General features: G+C 57.1%; 1 protein-coding gene across 5 annotated transcripts; it reads right to left on the bottom strand.

Moving 5' to 3' along the window:
* Positions 1–2,008: 2,008 nt before the first annotated feature.
* Positions 2,009–19,072, bottom strand: LBHD2 (LBH domain containing 2). 5 transcript variants are annotated; one of them, XM_082451120.1, is made up of 6 exons: positions 12,366–12,468; positions 11,748–11,827; positions 10,480–10,627; positions 5,153–5,239; positions 3,411–3,567; positions 2,009–2,370 (listed from the first exon to the last, which is right to left on the bottom strand). In XM_082451120.1, the coding sequence occupies exons 3-6, from the start codon at positions 10,570–10,572 to the stop codon at positions 2,273–2,275; spliced, it is 435 nt and encodes a 144-aa protein (XP_082307246.1). In that variant the 5' UTR covers positions 10,573–10,627; positions 11,748–11,827; positions 12,366–12,468; the 3' UTR covers positions 2,009–2,272. The 5 variants fall into 5 exon arrangements, with proteins under 5 accessions (XP_082307246.1, XP_082307242.1, XP_082307243.1 ...); XM_082451116.1 differs by having other exon boundaries at positions 11,748–14,787; XM_082451117.1 differs by having other exon boundaries at positions 6,721–10,627; positions 11,748–14,787.
* Between the last annotated feature and the right edge of the window lie 3,755 nt (positions 19,073–22,827).

Raw genomic sequence — 22,827 nt, forward strand, 5'->3', positions numbered from 1 at the left:
ACCAGATGCTTGCCTGTCCTAGGGGTTCCTGGGGAGCCAGGCTACTACACGCTACAATTTCCCAAAGCGGCAAATTCCACTTACACTGCCGCCGGGTCCAGGGCAGAGACCAGCCTGGGTACAGGACACCAAGGCTCCAGCCTCTGCCCCTAACCGGCTGTGGGCCTGGGCAGGGGTCAGTGTCTGTCTCTGAGCCTCAATCTCTCCGAGAGGCCGAGGCCGATGTTGCAAAATTTAGGTTGGCCAGCTCCTGCGTGCTGGGGGCGGGGCCGCAGGAGGCGGGAGGGGGTTGTCGGTGGGCGGAGCATGTCTCTGGCACCGCCCCCTACAGTTACGCGCAAGCTCGCGGGTCAGTCGCTGTGTGCGTGGTCTCAGCCCGCTGGTCTTTAAGGGCCGGGGCCCTGCGGGCCGGGGGCCTGAGCTGTGCGGGACAGTAGACCCACAGGGTGAAGATCGCCCCCACTGGGCTGCCTCCCCGGGCCTGACACCCCCCTATTCCCCAGCTCACGGGGCACGTCGGGGACCCGGGACCTCCAGTTATGGGTCACCTCCACCCAAGACCTGCCCTGTTAGGGGGTGAGCTCCAGAGTGGCGTTGTGGGCACCGCTAGGGCTTAGGTCTCAGGCACACCTGGGATTCTGTCCCAGCCCGGCTCTTTGTCAGATGTGGGACCTTGAGAAAGTCGCGTTTAAATGGCTGCAACACTTTGCCTGGGAGAGGCGAGGATGAAATCTCAGTAAATGGCACCATCGTCCCGCCCCCCGCAGCATTCCACACCAGGAACCCGGAAATGACTCCTGCTTGCTCAGGCCCTCAACCCAATCCCATGTATCAGCAAGTCCTGGCAAGGCTTCCTGTGAAATGTCTGCCCCCTGCCCCCTTGTGGAGCCGACAGGAAGGGCCAGAGGAAGAGGGGCAGGACCTTGAAGGACAACCCAACCCCCTCCTAAGAGGAGCCATCCTGGGCCTGTGTACTGGCCACAGGTTTAAAATTAAAGCAGGCTGCCAGGCAAACTTCTGCACCTTGCCCCCCACCTCTCCTGCATTTGGGGGGTGGGCTATTTTTAGAAAGAAGGCGGGTAGGAGAAAGTGCCTTATTCATCCTGGAGGTTAGCAAGGCCTCCAGGAAAGAACAGAGGGGCCTGTGTCTCCCACCTCCTCCTCCAGGCTCACCAAGAACTCACGCTACCGCCCACCTGGGCCTGTGGATTTGTTGAGCTAACATTTATGCAGGGCTCCCCCTTGCCAGGCCCTGAGCTTCCTCAGGCCTGGGTCAGCCTGGCTGAGAGCAGGGGGCCATGTTGGGACGATGGGAGGGAGGGTGGCACAGCTGGGGAGTGGGTCCAGGCAGTGATCAGGTTTCTGCACCCCAGGCCCACCCCAACCGGTCAGCAGAGCCAAGAAACGATGTCGCTGGACCCCATGGAGGGATAGGGCCCTCGTGTGGCTCAGGAAGAGGTGCTACCCAATCTCCCACATGGGCACTCTGGCTGGATCAGTGGCTTCCCAACTTCAGGGATCCCGCCATAGCCGGGGCCAGCACTAGCTTTGGGCACCTCACTTCACGCCTCAGCTTCCTCATCTGTACAATGGGAATATGCAAGGATTTAATAAGATTCAAGCTGGAATAGTGCACCCCACCCGTGTACCATTCCTGTGCCCTACTGCACCCAGAGTGTGTAGGGGGTGACAGGAGAAGTCCTGCCTTGGGGTCCAGCCAGGGCTGGAGGCCCCAAGGAGCGGGGGAGGCCACAGAGAGGAAGCTGGTCTTGCCTTGGACAGCCTCAGCTGAGGCCGAGCAGAGCAGAGGGCCCTAGGCAGGGCGCCAGAGCAGCAAACACGACAGCCCTGCCAACCACCCTCACCCCCAGTGTGGAACACCCAGGGGTCACTCACTGGGCACTCTGGTCTGGTCAGCATGGGCTCTGGACAGAGGCCCTTGCCTGGAAGGCCACTGGCAGAACCAGAATTGTCCTTAGCTCCTCGAATCCCCACCAAGCACGCCCCCTGACCACCAGGAAGAGCCTTTATTTCTGCTTCCAACCAGAGAACAAGGAGGGGTGTGATCCGGACCCTGGGCTGTGGACGGGAGAGGGCAGGGGCTTGCAGTGCTGGCGGAGCTGGTGAGGCAGGAGGTGGTAGCTCGGCTCTGCCTACTGGGCGCCTGGGCAGGCCCAGGCCTCTCTCAGCATCAGCCCAGCCGCTCTGGGGCTGAGGCCCTCTCAGCTGTCAGAGCCCAGGGATAGCAGAATCTGGCCATGTCCTTGTCCCATCACTGGGTGCAGGGGCACTGGTCCTCAGAGCTGGCACACTTGTTGCCAGTGTCGTCTGGAACGTTCCCTGGTGCTCCCGGCAGACGCGGTGAGGAGGCTGCAGAAACACAAGGGCCTCCATGTTGGTGGGTGATGAATTTCTGACAGGTCTGCAAGGAAAGGTGCGAGGGCGGGGCAGGCACCCGCGGGTGAAGTGGGGGAGGAGGTGCTGGGTGCGCGGTTCTCCGCGAGAGAGGGAGGAGGAGGCCGGTCTCTGGGAGCGAGAGCACCCCAGCCCCTGGCGTGGCCACCAGAGATTGGGAGGAGGCCCGGGGACCTCCCCAGAGCCCGCGTGTCACCGCTTACCCAAGGGGTGGACCCTGGACAGACTCGACAGAGGTTGCGGGGAGTCTGGGGAGAGGTGGGCGTTATGGCATGGACAGGCTCCTTCTGGGCCCAAGCTGCAAGGGGCCTTCGGACCAGCGAGGGCCGCAGCGGGGGTTGGGGGGGGAGCTGACCTCTGGGGAGGAGGAACCGGCAGGCAGGGTGTCAAGCAGACCCGGCCGAGGCTGAATTCCCTGGGACAGACCCCCAGGGGTCTCCAGGGGACAAAGCTGCCCAGGGCACAACTCACCCCTCATGCACCCTCCACAGAGGCCCTCACTGCCCAGCCTGCAGACCTGGCTCCTGGCTGACCCCTCTCCTGCCCACATCCCCCTCCCAGAAGCTTCCCTGGCTCTGGCAGCCCCTCGGCCTTTAACCAGGGCACCCACGCCAAGACAGGCACCTCCCACCAGGCTGGCCCATCTCTCCCACCTCGCACCCATACCCTTACCCCGTCCAGGCCCTGGTGGGCAATGCACGCTTGTCCCAAAGGTAATGAATCGTGAGGGCGAGGGGAGAGGGGGCGGGACCGGGTGGTGAGGAGGGAGAACAGACGCGTACCTCTGTGCCAGGCCAGGGGCCACAACAGTGGATGAGGGGACCTCATGTGCCGATGGGAGGGGGATGGCGACAGGGAGAGGGGCAGGCCAGGCAGCGCCTGAGCGCCGAGCAGAAGCTCACAGGGCGGGCAGATGGACGGTGCGAGCAGGCTGGAGGGTGGAGGACCCGGCCCCTGACTCCTCTCGGGACCCCTACAGGCAGCGCCTCACTCACCGGCAGCAGCCTGGCTCTGGGCGGACCCCCTCTGGGCGCCCTCCGGAGGCCAACGCAGCTCCGCACTCTCCACGGCACCCGCCTCGCTGGGCTCCACCACGATTGAGGGCAGCCGCTGGCCCATCCGAGGGCCCTTCTCCCTGGCACCCACCATGGCCTGCAGGGAGGGTGGGCGGGGGTCAAGGCAACGCCAGGCCTGGGCTCCCCACTCCCTGCCACCCCTGTCCTGCACTGTCCACTGGGAGAGTCGGGGGCCCATCCCTCCCAGTCTTCAGGGCCAGGTGAGCACGTGCGCATACGTGCACATCCCCCAGAGGGTCCCGGCCCCTCCCCCATCCCACCGCTGGAGCTGGGGCACTCAGCACCTGGGATTGCGGGCTCTCCCTGGGGCAACACAGGACCCACCTGGGCTGAGCCCTTAGGCCCATTTCACAAACAGCAGCCTGGGACCAGAAGGCCAAGGTCACATGGTGAGTGAGCTCAGGGCTTTTGTGCATCCCCAGCTGTCTCGAGTATCCTGCAAAGCCCCTTCCTGGGGTCTTTCCTACTGGGCCCTTGGCCTCCTCGGAGGAGGAGCTGGGAAGCTGTTGCCATGGCAACCTGAGTGACTTGCTCCAGGCTCATTGTTCAGTGCCCACAGGAGCCATGCGGGGGCTGCCTCCCCAAGCTCTCCTGGTGCCCTCAGCATCTCCGCCTCCCATTCAAGGCCTTCCAAGGTAGAGGCCCCAGCCACCAGTGCCGCTGCACAGGCCTCCGGCCCGGCGCTGACGCCGTAGCAGCCCTGACTTCCCTGTACCAACCCACCTCCGTGCGTTTGCCTCGGCTGGTCCCCTTCCTGGAACTCCCCACCCGCCCCCCCCCACCTTTTACCCAGAAGGAGAGCTGCTTGGTGCGTGTCTGCCTTCCTCCAAAGGTGCATCGAGGAAGGGCAGGCACACAGCTGGCAGGACTTTGCTAAATGGCCCTGAGTCCCCCCAGCAGAACCATCTGAACATGTGTTTAAATGCACTAGCTGGGTGGGGGCCCAGGAAACAGCATTTTAACAAAGTACCACAGGTGACCCTTAAGTGTGAAAACAGGCGTCACTAGGCTGGGACATCTGCGGAATCGGAGTGACAACAGAGCAGGGACCCCAGCATGGCCCAACGACTGGACCTCCAGCTGGCCTTGCCAGCCCAGGGGCTCCTTCCCCCTCTGGCAATCCCTCTCTCCCCATCCCACCCCGCCATTCTCCTTCCTGCCCTCCTCCAGGAAACCCTGCTGGTCCCCGCCCAGGGGCGCTCCTCTGCCCAGGCAGTGGGGGAAGGCGATCCGGGCCCGGGGAGTTTGGTGTCCACCCTCCTCGTCCGCCCCACCAGGAGGGCAAGCCCAGGCTCCAGACTGGCCCTCGTGAAGCTCTGGCCTGGTCTGCCCACTCTGGTCCCACTGCCCCCAACAATGAGAGGAGCCCAACTCCAGCACTTAGGATATCAGGATGGCACCCCTTAGGCAGGGACCTCACTTTTCAGCTCCATCAATACCCCCCGGAAAAGTAGCGCTAAGGGCAGGGGACCCTGGCATGGCCTCACCTGGCGGAGAGCAGACTGTCTTGGGTGCAAGCCCTGGGGTCCCGAGGTCTGCTTTGTGGATCAGACCCCCGTAGAGGAGAACCGCTTCCCCCACCCAGATGGGTAAACTGAGGCATGCGCTGAGTCACAGGCCAGGGCTCCAGGGTGGCAGACCGCAGGGTCCCAACTGCATACCTTTCCTGCCAGGCCTCCAGCCTCCTCAGCTGGGCTCAGCTCTGGCACGGCGGGCTGGGGGGCACTCATGCTGCTGCCACTGTTGGGCTGCTCAGAGACAAGGAGCAGAAACGGGGTGTCTGCTGTGGGCCAGATGCTCGATCCCACCCTCCTCCCGGAAGCTTCAGACGACTCCAGCCCACACCCGCCCCACCCCAGGCCCAGCACCCACAGCCCAGGCTGGACCTCTCTCACTGCTGCTCCCTGCCTGAGCCCACCCTCAGAGGGGGCGCTGAGGGACAGGTCCCACACGGTGTGCCCAGGCTGCAGTGGGGCGGTGGCAGGAGTGCCCAGTTCCTCCCTGAGAACAGACACCCTACACACCCAAGGTGAAGGGAAACTGACCTCCTGCCTGCATGTGGCCACCCCACTTGGGCCAGGCACAAGGGCAAGGGAGCCCCGCCAGAGACCACACAGCAGGGGCTCTGGGAAGAGAGGTCCTGCCAGGACTCGTGGGCACCAGCCTCAGACTCTCCACCTGCACTAGGCCAGAGACAGAAATGGGGGCGGGCTCTGGCAGGCAGACACCTAGTTGGGCGCTGGCTGGGGGGACAGCAGGGGCCACGTGCAAGGGGCAGGAGTGCTGGGAGGGAGGGCACTGACCGGCAGGCTGGAATGCTTGTGATGCCCTGCTGGTTGTGGGGAGGGGATCCTGCGCCCACCCAGCAAAACGGGAAGGCTGCCTTTCTGGGAAACGAGGTTTCTTTCACCCAGCACCCAGCTTAGGTCAGCTGAAGTCCCACTGGGACCCAGGGAAGGCTGCGAGGGGACCACACACTGCAGTGGGCATTCCAGGGCATACCCACCTGAGCCTCCACCCAATCCCAGAGCTTGTGAAAGCCCCTCCCCCCGGGCTGATGCTCCCAGGTCAGTCCCTCCAGAGGAGCCCTTCACGGGGGATCCCATCCCAGGACCCCAGAACCTCAACTAGAGCCCGGGAGCCAGGTCAGAGACCAGGAAAGTGGACTCAGAGATTCAGACAGATGCGAGAAAGAGCCAGAGTGACAGGCAGGAAAAACCCACTGGCCACAGAGACAACACAGAGCTGATAGAACTGGAGAAAGAGAGATACAGAGAGAAGACAGACCCAGAGAGATTATGCGGATGGAGAAGGAGAGAGGAGGGGTGGTAGAGACAGGTGATAGAGCCAAGGGGGCAAGCAGGCAGCCAGCAAATGCCTGAGGGCTGCCACCCCGCGGCCCGGTGCCAGGGGCCAGTGCCAGTGGGGCATCCGCACATCTAAGGCTCCCGCCACCCACACCTCCCTCAGCTGCCAGGTGTGTAGGGCCAGGTATGGCCGCGCACAGCCCCCAGAGATACTGCTCTTGCCCAAAGCCCAGCGTCCAGCAGCCAAGGGCTGACTGTGGTCCCCACACCCTCCCCTTCTCCAGGGAGCTCCGACTCAAACCCCCCCACTCGCCCCTTCCTCCTCTCCCACCCACGCCGCGCCTGGCCGCCCGGGCTCCCCGCGGGGCCCGGCCCGGGACAAGGGTGAGGAGGGGCGCCCCTTGTGCCTCACTCACACTCACCCGCCCGCGCTGGATGCTCGCGCCGGGGCTGCCACGCCAGGCTTGGAGCTGCTCGCCCCGTTCGCCCTCCTTGGCTCGCTCCCTCCCTTCCTCCCCGGCGCTCTCCGCCCACAGGCTCTCCCTCGCCCGGCCCTTCATTCACACTCACGCCCCTCGGCTACCGGCTACCGCCCCTCCCAGCTCCAGCTCCCAGGTAGCACCCCGGCCTCATCCTCCCTTTGACGAGACCGCATCCCCCAGAACCCGATCCTGGTCACTTGAGGCTCCCAGCCTCAAGTTTGAGGTGCAGAAATTCAGGGGGCAGAATTCGGGGAGGCCAGATACACAGAGGACGCCGTCCAATTGGAAGGGGGAGTGAAGAGGACAAGGACTACACTCGAGTGTGAGGGCCAATGTGTGTGTGTGCGTGTGTGTGTGTGTGTGTGTGTGTGTGTGTGTCACTGCACCAGTCCCCTCTTCACCCCTGAGGCCATTCCCCGAAAGGAACAAAACAGCCTTGGGACAATCATCTCACTCAGCCTGGTGGATGGGCCTGACACCTGAGGCCAAGATGCCTAAGCTCTGATCCACATAATTCCCCACCCTTCCACCATCCGGCACCTAACGTCCACCATCATTTATCCAACATCCAACGTCCATCCAACATCCACAATCCACCACCATTCAGCATCCACTTATCCAACCACCATCATCTACCATGCACCATCTATTCACGTCTCTTCTACCACCCAATCACCATTCAACCACCACCCAACATCGACCATCTACCATCCATTACCCTCCATCAATAAACCAACATCTGTCCCATCCACAATCCACCACCTAACTTCCACCATCCAATTACCATCCATTCACTAGCCACCATTCAACCACCATCCAACCACCATGCATCCATCCATTCCCCACCACACCCACCATTTACCAAGCATCAGTGCACCATGAAAATACCTACCCTTCAGTTCAACATTAATTCACCATCCATCCATCCACCACCTACATATCCATCATTCACTATGCAACAGCTTTCCATCAATATTTAACAACTATCTATACATCTACTGATGATTTATCCATTCACCGCATATCTGGCTGTGAATCATCAATCTACCATCTACTGTCTATTTATCTGAATTTATTCACCACCCAACCATTAGCCTCCAGCCAGCCAGCCACAATTCACCCATTCACAATTCAGTCACCAGTCATGCCCCCTCCCTAATCCATTCATATTTCCATGAACCATAATCTACCATCCCCCACCCACTAGCCATCTACCATTCACCCACCTCTTATCCCTATTCACACATATCTATCCATTCATTGCCCATCTCACAATATCCTCTATCATCCATTCATCATCCATAATTCATTATTCATCCAAAACCCATTCAAGTATCATCTACCACCCATCCATATTCATCCATTCTAGAAAAACTTACTATGTGTCCTCTATGTACCAAGCATTATTTTAGGTGCTGGGGGTAGAGTAGAGAGACAGCAGTGAGCATTCATCCAGCGTAACTCCTCCACCATCACAATCCATTCACCAGCCAGCCAGTCATTATCAGGGCATCATCCCCCATCCATTATTCACTGTTCATTCAATATCCATATTCATTTATGATCCATTCACTATCCATTTGCCATCTTCCTCCGTCTATACATTAAACCCTCCATTTACAGTACACTGACCACCTACCATCCATCTACCATCTCTCTACCATCTTCCCATCCACCATTCACCTTTCATGCATCTATATTCCAAGATGTAGCCATTTATCATTTAACCATCATCCATTCATCACCTAATCATCATCTATCTATCCAGAATCCACCCATTCATTATCTGTCCACCATCCACCTTTCATCTACACTTCCACAGTACACAAACCATTATCTATTCACCTAGCAACCATCCATTTATTTGCCATTCATGCACCATCCAGCCACCATTTACTTGTTCACCACTGCTGATCCATCCATCAATCATATATCCATTCACATTCATCTACCATCTTGCCATCCATTCTCTACGGCTAGATCCTTCACAAGCGTCCACTTACTATTTATCCACCATCCATCCATACTCCCATGATTCATTCACCCAACAAGCATCCACCACCCACCACCTATCACCTGTAATGCATCCACTATCTATGGATATTTCAGTATCCATCAATGCATCAATTTAGTGTCCACATTCACCCACCCTCCATCGATCAATCTACAGTCTATTTATCTGTTCGTCGTCACTTAACTACCATTATGTAGGTGCGTCCGCCATCTTCCTACCGTATACCGTCTAGCGCCACTATCCACCATCCTTCCAGTACTTATCCAACCATTACCTATACACCATCCACCCAACCATACACATTCTGCCACTGCATCCATCACTCATCCATTAATTCACCTCCCATCCAGTCATTCATTCCCCACCAACCATCTATCCACTTAGTAACTTACCCATCCATCACTCTGAGATGCATTCATCTATTCCTTATATTCTTATGTTATCCATACACATAAACAGAAGTAAATCATTCTCACTTCTCTTTTTCCACCACCCATCTCCATCATTCACCCATCCACCCATCTTCTCACCATTCTTCTGCCCATTCATTCATAAACTAAGCATTTATTTTTTAATAAATCTTAATATTAAACATAAATAGTAAACACTTATTACTCAGTGCTAGCGCTGGGTTCTGGGATCATCAAAATGAATAAGATCTCATCTATATTCACAGTCTGATGAATTCAGTCTGATGGTTCAAAAAAGGGAAACATCACAATAGCCAAGACATGGAAACAGGGCTTCCCTGGTGGCATAGTGGTTAAGAATCCGCCTGCCAATGCAGGGGACATGGGTTCGTGCCCTGGTCCGGGAAGATCCCACATGCCACGGAGCAACTAAGCCCGTGTGCCACAACTACTGAGCTTGCGTTCTACAGCCCGTGAGCCACAGCTACTGAAGCCGGCATGCCTAGAGCCCGTGCTCCGCAACAAGATAAGCCACTGCAATGAGAAGCCCGCGAACTGCAACGAAGTGTAGCCCCCGCTCGCTGCAACTAGAGAAAGCCCGTGCACAGCAACAAAGACCCAACGCAGCCAAAACTAATAAATAAATAAATTTTAAAAATATATTTAAAAAAAAAAGACATGGAAACAACCTAAATGTCCATTGACAGATGTATGGATAAAGATATGGTACATAGTACTCAGCCATTAAAAAGAATGGAATAGTACTCAGCCATTAAAAAGAATGAAATAATGCCCTTTGTAGCAACATGGATGGACCTAGAGATTATCATACTAAGCGAAGTAAGTCAGACAGAGAAAGACAAATATCATATGATATCACTTATATTTGGAATCTACAATACAATACAAATCAACATATCTACAAAACAAAAATAGACTCACAGATATAGAGAACAGACTTGTGGCTGCCAAGAGGCGGGGAGGGAGGGAATGAGAGTTTGGGATTAGCAGAGGCAAGCTAGTATATATAGGATGGATAAACGACAAGGTCCTACTGTATAGCATAGGGAACTATTATATATTCAATATTCTGTGACAGACCATGATGGAAAAGAATATGAAAAAGAATTTATATATATGTATATATCTGGGTCACTTTGCTATACAGAAGAAATTAACACAACATTGTAAATCAACTATACTTCAGTAAAATTAAAATTTTAAAAAAAAGGGGAATCAGGCCAGACAGAGAAGTGTCAGTGTCAAAATGCATACTGCGTCCAAATCTTGGTGCCTCCATCTTCTGGCCATGGAATGGCTGTAGCTCTTTGCACAAGTTTCCAAGGAGGAGGACCAGGGAGGCGGCATCACATCAGGATCAGCAGAGGCCTGATCTGGGCAAGGTGGCTGCAGCGTGGGAGACCTGATGATGTGGGTGAGAAAAGAGGTGAGAATGGGAAAAGAGGTTGGCAGATATGAGGCAAGGCTGGGAGTACCCGGCTAAGGGACTGGTCCCTGATGATGGGTTCCTGGTGACAAGGGGGAGCTCTGGGGGGCAGCGTTTAGGCAGGCAAGTACCCCATTCAGCTAAGTTCTGAGAAGGGACCCCTCCCCCAATATACATACACTTCTTCATTGGACAGTACCCGGACCAGGACAGGGGCAATGCTGGGGCGGTCACTGTGGCTGCAACCGCACCCTCTCAACACCCAGGCACCCTTGTGTCAGGGAAGCGTGTGCGGGCACGCGCCCCTCCCACCACCCCATCCCCCCAAAGGCCATCCCACCTCCTTTCCACTTGGGCAGGATTTTCTCTCCCTACTTGTTAATGAGGGTGATAGCTGTCACGCAAGGTGCTGCCTTTCACCCAAGATGTTAGCTGACAAGGGCCTCACGGCTCCTGGGGTTCGCTCACTCCTAATAGGGCTCTCAGGAAGTGCTCAAGGCCCTTGAGGCTTAAAGCTCTGATGGTGGAGCTGCGGCTGGGGACGGGGCGTATCTTTAAGGACAGGCCTGGAGGCCTGTATCTGAGCCCACAGAGTCCAGTCTTGGGGCCCATCTTTGCCTTCAGCCTCCGATTCTGCTTTTCCTCCTCCCTTCTGCCCTCCACCATGCGCCCTTCTCCACAGGAGACGGACAGAACTGGAGGCAGGAGCTGTGTGTCCCGGCCGCTCCCAGCCTTTGCTGTGTGCCGTTGGGAAGCCCTGCCCCTCTCTGGGCTTTGGTGTTCCTGCCAATGCAGTAAGAGAATGGAGTACCAAATGAAGAGTAAGGACCAACCAACTCTGATGTTCCCTGGCCCCGGTGAGGCTGGAGTTATGCCCTTCCCAGCCCCCTCACCTACACGCACCCTCCAAAGCTTGAATGGAGGTGAGGGCAGCGCCCGGCTGGGGGTACTCAGAGCGGGTGGAATCCTGGCTCTGGGCCAGGAAGGTTTGCTCTTGGCGCCCTCTTGTGGCGATTCTAGAGTAAAACACCCCAGGCTCCCGCGAGGGCCACAGCAGAGCAAAGGGAAATTCAGGTGTTAATTTGAATGTGAGCACCTCGGTCCTATACTTTGTCCTCGCGTGCTGATCCTTTGTGAGAGGCAGGTCCAGAACGGAGTCCCTCTGCCCTTGGTGGGCTGCTGGGCGGAGGGTCCTAAGTAAATGACCCCAGGGGAGGAGTGGACGGGCCCGGGGGGTGGATTGACAGCGAGGGAAGAGGGAGGTCTGGCTGGAGAAAACATCCCACCCCTACCCCTCTAGAACGAAGGCCCTGAGGCAGGGATTTTCAACCTTTGCTCCAACACTAAATCCCCAGCCCCTAAAGATTGGTTGACTGCACAAAGTTTCTGGACATTTTTCTCTAATGTAAATAATCAGATTTCAGAGTTTTAAAAATGCCATAATAAGAGAATCACACCCAGAAAGCACGGGCGAGCAGGTGTGCAGAACACAGGTGCACGGCGCCCTTCCCAGCGTCTATAGGATCCCAAGAGCCGCCGGCGTTGCCATCAGCCCTTGAGACCTGTGATGTGCTCCGCCTACGCTGAGCGCCGCGCCGGGACAAGCGCGGGGACAAATCCCGGAGGTAGTGGGAATCTGTCCTCCCGGTGAGGCCGGAGTGGGGAGCGGAGAGGGACCCGGGCCTGCCCCCAGACCCGAACCGCCCTCCTTGACCCGCACTGCCGCTGCGCTGAGCCTGAAACGGGGACCGGGTGGACTGGGGTCCTGAGACAGGGCGTCAGCTGGGGTGGGCGGGCCGACGGCCGGGAGGCTCCAGGGGTCGGGACTGGGCGTTCACTGCTTCTCTCGAGCGCCCCCTCCTGGTCCGGGCGACGCCCGCCCGCTCGCCTTCCTCCAGCGCCCGCTGGCGACCAGGCGACCCTGCGCGGGCGGGAAGCTCGGGGGCGCCCAGGCCCTCCGCCCCACTCCTCGCTTCCCGCGAACCCCGACCCAGGAAAGGCAGATTGAGGGCGGCTGGCCTGGGAGCCTCGCCCCGCCTCCGACGGTGGGAGCGGGCGGTGGAGGAAGCGCCGCGCGCGGCCCGACACCCGCTCTCCCCTTGGACGTGGGCGGCCCGGAGTCCGTCTCTCGGTCTCCGTTTCTCCGGGTCTCCGGCCCTCCCTCGGGCGGGGATTCCGGTTGCAGGAGCCAGAGAAGGGGAATCCAGTTGACCTTCCTTCCTCGCTCAGCGCCGCCGCCTGCAGCCTCTACCCCAGGCACAGCCGGAGAAACTGGGGCCCGGAGAGAGCGGGCTCGCCCGAGAATGGGAGGCGGAGCCGGACGGGAACCGGCGCCAGGCGCCCCGCGCGGCGCAGACACCCTGCTCTCTGGGGGAGGAAGGGGCTTGCTCCCCATTTCAGAGGCCCGAGGCGCTCGCTCGCCACCCACCCCCACCCCCACCCCCACCCCACCCCCACTGCACCCCGCGCAGGGAGCTCAGCTCGGGCGGAGAGGGGAAGGGGCGGGGGGTCTGTTTCCGCCGGGCCCGGCCCTGGAGGACAGGTGGGGATGGAAGCGAGAGAGGCAGCCCAGGTGTAGGGAGAGCGCGGCGGGCAAGTGGGGCTGCTGCTGGGATCCAGCGCCGGTGCCACCGCAGAGCTAACCGAGGCAGCAGGGGGGGAAGGGAGCTGTCCAAGGCCACGGCCGCAGAGGCCACCCGGTCATTCCCGCCACAGCGCTCCGCCTACCATAGGGGACAGTGTTGTCGCTTGCCCTTCCCTGTGCCTCACCCCAGCCCTGCCCGATGTGCGCAGGGAGAGACTGGGGCTGGGCAGGGCTCATGGTCCTGAGTTTTTTTTTGTTGTTGTTGTTTTTCTATTTTTGATTGATTGGCTGCGTTGGGTCTTTGTTGCTCCTCGGTGGAGCTGCGGCTGGGGTACCGGGCGCGAAGGGGTAGGGAGGCAGACCTCTCACCGCACCTCCATTTAACACTGTCCTCGCGGGCTTTCTCTAGTTGTGGCGAGCAGGGGCTACTCTTCGTTGCGGTGCGCGGGCTTCTCACTGCGGTGGCTTCTCTTGTGGCGGAGCACCGGCTCTAGGTGCGCAGGCTTCAGTAGTTGTGGCACGTGGGCTCAGCAGTTGTGCCTGGCGGGTTCTAGAGCGCAGGCTCAGTAGTTGTGGCACAGGGGCTTAGTTGCTCCGCGGCACGTGGGATCTTCCCGGACCAGGGCTCGAACCCGTGTCCCCTGCATTGGCAGGCAGATTCTTAACCACTGCGCCACCAGCGACATCCCTCATGGTCCTGAGTTTTAATCTCTAAAGCCTCCTGAGGACGCGCCCACTGCCAGGAGCAGAGGGCAGAACCCAGCAGGCCAGCCTCGGAGACACCCCAGGTCTTGCCCCACGTGGCCGCCCCACTAAGCTGCAGTTCCTGTTCACAGAGGTGGGGACAGATTGTTCTCCAAGACGCGCTGGTAAATTAGCAATGCCTGTCCTGAGCCCCTTTGTGTAATAAACATAAAGTTTAAAATATGTGCCCTTTTATGCGTATATATGTTTGTATGGCATTGAAATGTTCTGGAAGTACACCAGTATTCTAGCTGAGCCTGCATTGCACTTCCTGTGTACAAGGCACTGTCCGGTGCTTTGCCAAGCTCACTTAATCTTGGAAACCTTGTGAGGATGGTATATTATTATCTCATTCTAAAGAGGAGGACACCAGCACAGAGAGGCTGAGGAACTTGCCCAGGGTCACAGAGCTGAGAGGCGGGGCTCGGGTTTGAGTGGGCACGTGAGACCTGCTGCAAACCACTGCGCTGGGCTGTCGTTTTCGGGGTACCGGGCGCGAAGGGGTAGGGAGGCAGACCTCTCACCGCACCTCCATTTAACACTGTCCAGCCACACCCCAGCTGGGGCCCGGCCAACCCCGCGGGTCCTCCATACCTCACAGCAGCCCTGGAATCAAGGGCGGTTAACTTCTGGTCCCGGATACGGGCTCAGACACTGAGACTCAGAGAGAGCTCCCAGCGCAGAAGTGAAGCTGGGACTCGAGTCTTCCCGGCCCCTCCTGCCTTCCAAGGGGCGCCCCGGAGTCCTCCCTCACCCCAGCCCCCCACCCCCGCCCCGGGGGCGTCGAGTCCCTGCCAGACGGACGGGGTGGATGTTAGGCCCTTGGACGGCGCAGAAACTGCCCGCTCCCCGGCGCCCTCGCGTTTAACCGATTCTCGGGAGCTGGGCTCTAAAAGCCCCCGCGTGACTCTCCTGCGCGCCTGGGGGCAAAGCCCTGACGGCCGGCGAGGCAAGGCCCGACCTGAGCAAACTCGAGGTGGGCGGCCGGTGGGGAGCAGGAGCGGGGTGTGGGCGGGACGCCCTTCCGGGCTGCAGCCCCGCCTGCGGGCGGGGCGGGGCGGGGTTCCCGGCCTGGAGGCCCGGCGGACGGTGACCCCGAGCGTCAGGGCTGAGCGGTGGGGCCTGGCATCCCAGCCCTGCACTGCTTCTGCGCCCGGGAGCCGCCGGGAGATCGCCAGCCCAGGGCTGGACAGCCCACGCCCGCCACACTCTGCCCCGGTCCCCGCAGCCCCGGTCTCCTGCGCTCCCACCCCACCCCTACCTCCGGCTGGTCCTTCAGCCGCGCGGCCACCATTTTCTCCCGCATCCGTTCACCAGGCCCCCAAGCGCGCAGTGCGACATCCGCCGTTCCAGGCGCACCTCGCCAGCGGGAGCAGAGGCCCCCAAACCCCGCGCCCCAGGGCCGGGCGCTCTGCGCCGCTCCCTAGTTGGGTGGGAGGGTGGGGAAAGGCCGGAAGAACTGCTGGAAGGGGCGACCCAGGCGGCAGGCCCTGCGGGCAGAGGCCAGGCCTCCAGACTACCTGACCCTGGAGAGTCAGTGGGGGGCCGGAGCCCTGGGTCTTGGAGGCCGATTTAGGGAGATTATCCTCTGAGCTCTGCGGGCGGCACCCGGGGGAGGTGTGGGGAGCGGGTACGGGGTGGTGGAATGGTGGGTTAGATCCATGGTAAGATTAGCAGTTCTAATGATGATGGAGACATGAGCTGTGAAGTGCCCTCGGTGCCCACCCTGCGCATTCTCTCACTTAATCCTCACAGCCTTGGGAGGTGGGGATCCTTATACCCTTGCAGCAGATGAGGGATAATTTGCTGACAGGTGTAATCATCCCTCGGGCTCAGTCAGGTGAAGCGGGGACTGGCCCGGCAGTCCGCCTCCCTCCCCTTCTCACTCAGCCCTGGGGGACTGAGGGGAGTAGGAGGGAGGTGAGTGCCCGCCACAGCCCAGAGCAGAGGCCCTGGAGGGAAAACAGCCACCAATGGTCCCCAGGCTTCAGTGTGCAGCAGAATGGCACGGAGGCCCCTGCCCCTGTGGGTCTGGGGTGCATTTGTAACAAGTCCCCAGGGGTTGTGCTGCTGGTCGGGTCCGGGGACCACACTTTGAGAACCACAAGGTGGAAGGGTGGCCACAGGGACAGGAGTGTCATCAGTCTGCCTCTTCCAGGCCTCCTCTGTCCACACACCAAACAGGACATGTCAGCCTTGCAGGCTGTGCTCAAGGTCAATGCTCAGACCTCGACTGGCCACACAAGCTTAGACGAAGCCCCAGCTCCTCCATCAGCTCCCTGTGTGCCCCTGGACAGTCTCTCACCCACTCTGAGCCTCAATTTCCTCATCTGCACAGGGGGTAGGAGGACAAGGCTGTGTGCAGACAAGCGAGGGGCCGTGTGGAAAGTGCTTGGCACGCAGAAGTCGCTGGGGTTGGTATTCCTTATGGAGTTACTCTTTCTTCCTGGGAAGAAGACACCAGCCTGGGTTAGAAGGAGGCCCCTGCTGCTTTGAGGGAAGGTGGCACAGTGGTGGGCCAGGGTGCCTAGGCTCGGAAGCAGGCCCTGCCTTTACCAGCAGTTACTTTGCTTCACCGAGCCTCAGTTTGCTCTTCTGAAAAAGGGGGCGATTCCTGTCCCTGCCTCGTTGGGTTCTCAGCAGATTAGTCTGTAAAGAGCACAGGGCGCTTAGAGTGTTTGCAGTCTTTGCTGCAAAGCCTTGATGTCCTCCCCGAAGCCCCCCATCCCCACCCTACGCCTCCTCCCTGACTTCCTGGTCCAGCCGCCACACCAGCAGCAAGTAATTCCCTCTGGCAGCAGCACTGTAGACTCTGGGAGGGGAAGTCCTAGGTCAAGGGCTCAAAAAGGGGACTTCCCTCGTGGTCCAGTGCCAAGACTCCTCGCTCCCAATGCAGGGGGCCGGGGTTCAATCCCTGGTCAGGGAACTAGGTCCCACATGCCACAACTAAAGATCCCGCAGGCTGCAACTAAGACCCGGCACGGCCAAATAAATTAATTAATTTTTTAAAAAAGGGCTCCAAAGGGTCCCCTTATCCCTGAGGCAGTGGGGAGCCAAGGAAGGCTTCCAAGCAAGAGAGAGATGTGATCAGAGCCAGGCTTTGGGAAGACGCGTCTGGCAGCCAGTGGAGGATGGGGGAGACTACCAGGTAGGGGAGGGCGGCCGGGTGGGGATGAGGCTGCATCGGCTGCATCGATCGCCGCCTCCAGTCTCTCATCTTCCATTTTAATCACTGTCAGCAGCTACTGTCTATTAGTGGGACTGGGACGACCTGCATTAATGTACCCAGTACGACTGCAGGTCACCCGTGACCTCGCTGAAGTCTCTCCGGGACCCTGCGATGGAGGGTCTCCATCTCTCTTTCAGAGGAGGAGCTGGGGGTCACAGAGATGGGCCTCGGTCTAGTCCTCTCATCCAGCCCTCAGAGCATCCCACGTGGGCAGCTGCTGGATACTGCTGGGTTCAGTGGTTTTGGATGCAGAGAACATTCCAGGCAGCCACGGGGCGTTTCGCACAGGGACATGAATGGGGCGGGGATCAGGAGTGCAGGGCTCACAAACTTGCAGCCAGGTCTATGCCAAGGTGCCAAGGTAACGAGAGGCCGCACACTCGAGACAGGACCGTCTGACCTCCCCTCGCCCGCTCCCCGCCGCTGCCCTCACTGTGGGCTCCCTGACTCCTTCCTTCCTGCGCACACGTCTGCGGGGGCACTTTCTTTGTGTCTGACCTTGGCAGAGTACCCGCTCGTGCCCCTGACCTTCAAAGTTCTCCACGTTGTCAGCTCGGAGGCTGAGAAAGCGGAAGAGAAACACCCCGCAGGAAGAACTGTGGCCTAGGGAGGCCGGCAGCAGGAAACCTCAGGAACCACTATCAGGGGCACAGCGGCCGCAGGACCCAGGCAGCGACTGTCAGGGAAGGTGGAGCCGCTTGGCCTATCAGCTGAGACCCGGCCACACACGTCTAGGCCTGCCCGCCTCTCCGCCATTCCACGCTGGCTGCCTTCTGTTCCCGCTCTGTGACGGGGTTTTCTCTACCTGGAAAGCCTCACAGAGCGCCTTCCTTTTTGTTCACTTCTCAGCTACAGTGTCCGCACTGTAGAGGCCTACCCGTGTCCCCCATCTGGAAGGCAGGCACCGCCCTATCTCATTATCGTGACCACTTTCTTCCAAGCCCTCATCACTCTCCAAAATTCTCTCTTTCTACTCCTCTGTAATCTGTTCCTGGACCAGAGTGGACGCTTGGGCAACCATCTTGGCCGCTGCTGTATCTTCGGCACCTAGAACAGTGCTGGACCTGTATCATTTTTTAATGGCTACATGGAACTCCATATTTTGAAGGTACCATCATGTATCTATCTGTCCATTGATGGACATTTAGGTTTTCATTATTTTAATTGGAGGTAACCGGTTCATGACTATTACTGTACACAGGACTGCATTGGGCAGGGTCCCAGCAGGGGCACACGAAAGCAGGGAGATCCAGGAGAGCATAAAATGGCTTATTTACTGACGTGTAAGCAGGATCCCGGGCACTTGGGGAGGGATGGGGGAGGGGGGTCCCAAGGCTGGCAGCGGCAGGGAGCTATTACCACCTATGGGGAGAGGGGCAGTGGGAGGGAGGGGTGGCCGGAACCTGGGGGCAGCTGTTTCAAGGAGAGGGGCCTGGAGCAGGCCGTGGCTGCAGTGATGGGAAGGGGGAGGTGGGGACAAGATACCCGTCTCGCTCTCCTGAGCTCCGCCTCCCATGGGTACAGCCCATCTGGGGCACAAAACAGGCAGAGAAGGACGGAGAGTGGACCGGGAGGGGCACCCACCCCTCGGCCTTCAGCATCCACCCCTGTTCAGTGGGGGACATGTGTCCTCAACACCCACGGCACACGATGCTGCATCAGCCTCTGATCGTCCTGGGTGATGGGCAACCGGGGAAGCAGCCGACCCGAAGCCGGAGGTGGGGGGCATCACAGCGCTCCCCACATAAGGTCGCGAGGGTGGAGCCGGGCAGGTGAGAAGGAAATAACCCCCAGGGGGCTTGCTGGGCCAGCGCCTGCTTGCAAAACGTCCTGCAACCACTGAACCCTGGGTCAGCCCAAGGGATGACCCCGGGCTCCACATGTAGTTCACCTGGGCCCAATGTGTAGACTCAATTCAACTTCCCTATGATGACTGAGATCAACATCCCCTTCTATGCCTGCTGGTTCAGTGGTATAAGGAACCAGAAATAGCCCGTCGGGGGAGGGGACAGCCTCGGCTTTAATTCATCGGAAGCATGACTGTGTTTCCTGATGGAGGCATTCCTTTCTTGGACACTAGCCCAAGGTCACAGGAAGGAAAGCAAAAATTCCTCCAGTGCATTCTTTCTTTGGTGTAATCGTGGGAGGGGCCACTCCCACCTCCATTGCTTGGTTCCTGGACCCATGCGTTTGGGCTGTGGGGGAATGACACCATATAATGCCTGCTGGGTCAAGGCATACACTACACCCTGGAGAATAGCACTTGAACCTTGCAGGGTGTTGGCTCTCAACCAGCACCATAACTAGTCTTCTACAGACCCTTCCACCATTCTCCCCAGCCAGCTGCTTCTGGGTGATGGGGCACATAGATGCTAAGTCCAGGGAATTTCATGGGCTTGAGCTCTCTGCCACACTTTCTTCATCAAAAAATGGGTCCCTTGGTGGTCCACTGGCAGCCCAGTGGTTAAGACTTCGCCTTCCAATGCAGGGAGTGCGGGTTCAATCCCTGGTCAGGGAGCTAAGATCCCACATGCCTCGTGGCCAAAAAACCAGAAAACATAAAACAGAAGCAATATTGTAACAAATTCAATAAAGACTTTAAAAATGGTCCACATCAAAAATCTTAAAAAAATAATAAAATATTAAAAAAAAAAAGTCCCTCAGTCCAAGGCAATGTTGCTTCAGTTGCCATGGTGATGGATAAATAAAGCATTCTCTGAGTCCACAAATGGCAGTGTCGGTAGAAGCAATGCGGCTGGAAAGGCAAGTCCTGACCTGAAATATACAAGGGCAAATCACTGTGCCTTCCATGATGAAAGAGGTCCTATATCTCCAGGCAACTACCTGGTCCCTCTGGGGAATGGCACCATATTAGGAGCTCAGCGTGGGTCCCTGCTGGTGACAAGGTGGGCTCTCAGCCATAATGGAAACCAAGTCAGCCAGGCTGAGGGAAGTTTGTGTGGCTGAGGCCCTGCGTAGCCTCCATTCCCACCTCCTCGGTCGCTTGTACATGGACCCGTTGAGCAAGCACTGGGGCAGGGGAGGAAAGAGGCTGACGTCCTCAGAATAGGTCATCTCGTCCACTTGACACGCAAGAGCTTCCTCCATGGTAGATGTCCTTTGGTGAGTATTTATTCTCACTCTGTGCCCATTCTGAGAGCTCCCTCTGCTTGCCTTTCCCCCAGATCTCCTAGTAAAAGTATTCTTTCCAAGTCTCTAATCAGCTGGCCAACCTGTTAGCCACTGCCCATGAGTCAACATAGAATCAACATTTTTGCCTTCTGGAAGAATTTCTCTTCACTATGGTCTTTCAGGGCTTCTTCTGAGTGTGTCTGTAAAGCCACAGCCATCCATCTCTGGCTGGAGTCACCACCCCAGGCAGACAAATCTTTAAATCAGGCACACACCTTTTCATCCTCTGTTGACTGATCACAACACTTCCCATGAGGGCATAGCTGTGGGTTTAAAAGAGTTGGTAATACAGTAGGAGCAGGTACCGTGGAGTCTAAGTCACCTACTCAGGAAGCTTCCTTGTTCCTTCCAGGTCTGTCAGGGACCAGTTTCACTTTACAATGGAATGCTGTGTGCATGTCCATGTTTAAGATTTAGTAGATAAGATAACATCTATTTTATGATGGACAGCTTGAGTCATAGTTTCTTGGTATCCATGGCCAGGCATTGTCTCCACTCAGATCCAGCAGCAAGCCAGGAGCTCCCTTTGAAATGGAGAAGAGTTGTTGGCAGAAGAAGACATGGCCTGACTCCAAAACTCTGGGTGCACACACAGTGATTTTCCTATTGGGACTTGCTCCACAGAGCACCTCTGTCTGCCACACACACTAAAAACAACAGGTTCTGCTGAATCATGGGGTTTAAGTGGCAAGGCAGCTTGCATCAAAGCCTAGACCTGGGGCTTCCCTGGTGGCGCAGTGGTTGGGAGTCTGCCTGCTAATGCGGGGGACACGGGTTCGAGCCCTGGTCTGGGAAGATCCCACATGCAGCGGAGCAACTAAGCCCGTGCGCCACAGCTGCTGAGCCTGCGCGTCTGGAGCCTGTGCTCCGCAGCAGGAGAGGCTGCGGTGGTGAGAGGCCTGCGCACCGCGATGAAGAGTGGCCCCCGCTTGCCGCAACTAGAGAAAGCCCTCGCACAGAAACGAAGACCCAACATAGCAATCAATCAATCAATCAATCAATAAATCTTAAAAAAAAAAACCCAATCAAAAAGTGGGCAGAAGACCTAAATAGACATTTAAAAAAAAAAAAAGCCTAGACCTGATGAAGAACCCATTTGTTCTCTGGGTTCCACTCAAAATTAGCAGTCTTAGTGGGTACCCAAGTAGTAAATGTGTCTATAAAATCCAAAGAAACCAATCAGGCAATGGACCTCTGTCTTCATGGTGGGCCTTTGTATGTCTGAAAATGTCTTTATTTCCACCTTCATTTTTTTTTTTTTTTTTTTTAAAGATTTATTTTTTTATTGATTGATTGATTGATGGATTGATTGCTATGTTGGGTCTTCGTTTCTGTGCTAGGGCCTTCTCCAGTTGCGGCAAGCGGGGGCCACTCTTCATCGCGGTGCGCAGGCCTCTCACCATCGCGGCCTCTCCCGCCGCGGAGCACAGGCTCCAGACGCGCAGGCTCAGCAACCGTGGCCCACGGGCCCAGCCGCTCCGCGGCATGTGGGATCCTCCCAGACCAGGGCGCGAACCCGCGTCCCCTGCATTAGCAGGCAGACCCCCAACCGCTGCGCCACCAGGGAAGCCCCTCCACCTTCATTTTTGAAAGATATTTTTGCTGGGTATAGAATTCTAGGCTGGCAGTTAATTTTTTTCTTTTGGTACTTTAAAGATGTTGCTCCAATGTCTTTTCATTCACATAATTTCCAATGAGAAATCTGTTGCTCTGCATGTAACGTGTCTTTTTTCACTCTCTGGCTATTTTTTTTCTCTTTATCACTGATTTTGATTATGATGTGCTTTAGTATAGTTGTTTGTTTTTTGGGTTTTTTGTTTGTTTGTTTTTTGATGTTTCTTGTGCTTGGGGTTTCATTGAACTTCTTGGATTTGTGATTTATGGCTTTCATTGAGTTTGGAAATTTTTCAGCCATTATTTCTTCAATTTTTTTTTTTTTTCTGTCCCTCCTCTTTCTTGCTCTTCTCCTTTGGGATTCCAATCCACATATTGGACCACTTGATATTGTCCTACAGTTCACTGATGTTCTGTTCATTTTTTAAATTCTTTTTTTCCTCACTGTTTTATTTTGGATAAGCTCTCTATTGCTATGCCTTCAAATTCAGTAACATTTTCTTGTGTAATGTCTAACCTGCCATTAATCCCATACAGTGTGTTTTTGATCTCAGAAAGTGTAGTTTTCATCTCTTAAAGTTCTCTTAGGTTTTTAAAAATGTCTTTTATGATTCTATTAACTTTTTTAAAAATTTATATACTTTATTATTTTCTTTTTTGGCTGCGTTGGGTCTTCGTTGCTGCGCGCAGGCTTCCTCTAGTTGCGGCAAGCAGAGGCTACTCTTCATTGCGGTGCATGGGCTTCTCATCGCAGTGGCTTCTCTTGTTAGGGAGCATGGGCTCTAGGCATGTGGGCTTCAGTAGTTGTGGTAC

This window comes from Balaenoptera physalus (genome assembly GCF_965194825.1).
Source record: "Balaenoptera physalus genome assembly, chromosome: 2".
Classification (NCBI taxonomy): Eukaryota; Metazoa; Chordata; class Mammalia; order Artiodactyla; family Balaenopteridae; genus Balaenoptera; species Balaenoptera physalus.

What these genes read in the sequence shown, in the direction of transcription:
- LBHD2 (XM_082451116.1), bottom strand. Translation starts at nt 11,932, where the DNA reads ATGTTTTCTCCAGCCAGACCTCCCTCTTCCCTCGCTGTCAATCCACCC. An exon ending in GGACAAAGTATAGGACCGAG is followed by an intron (nt 10,628 to 11,747) that starts GTGCTCACATTC and finishes CCACATCATCAG; the next exon opens with GTCTCCCACGCTGCAGCCAC. An exon ending in CCAGAGCCAGGCTGCTGCCG is followed by an intron (nt 2,371 to 3,410) that starts GTGAGTGAGGCG and finishes GTGTTTCTGCAG; the next exon opens with CCTCCTCACCGCGTCTGCCG.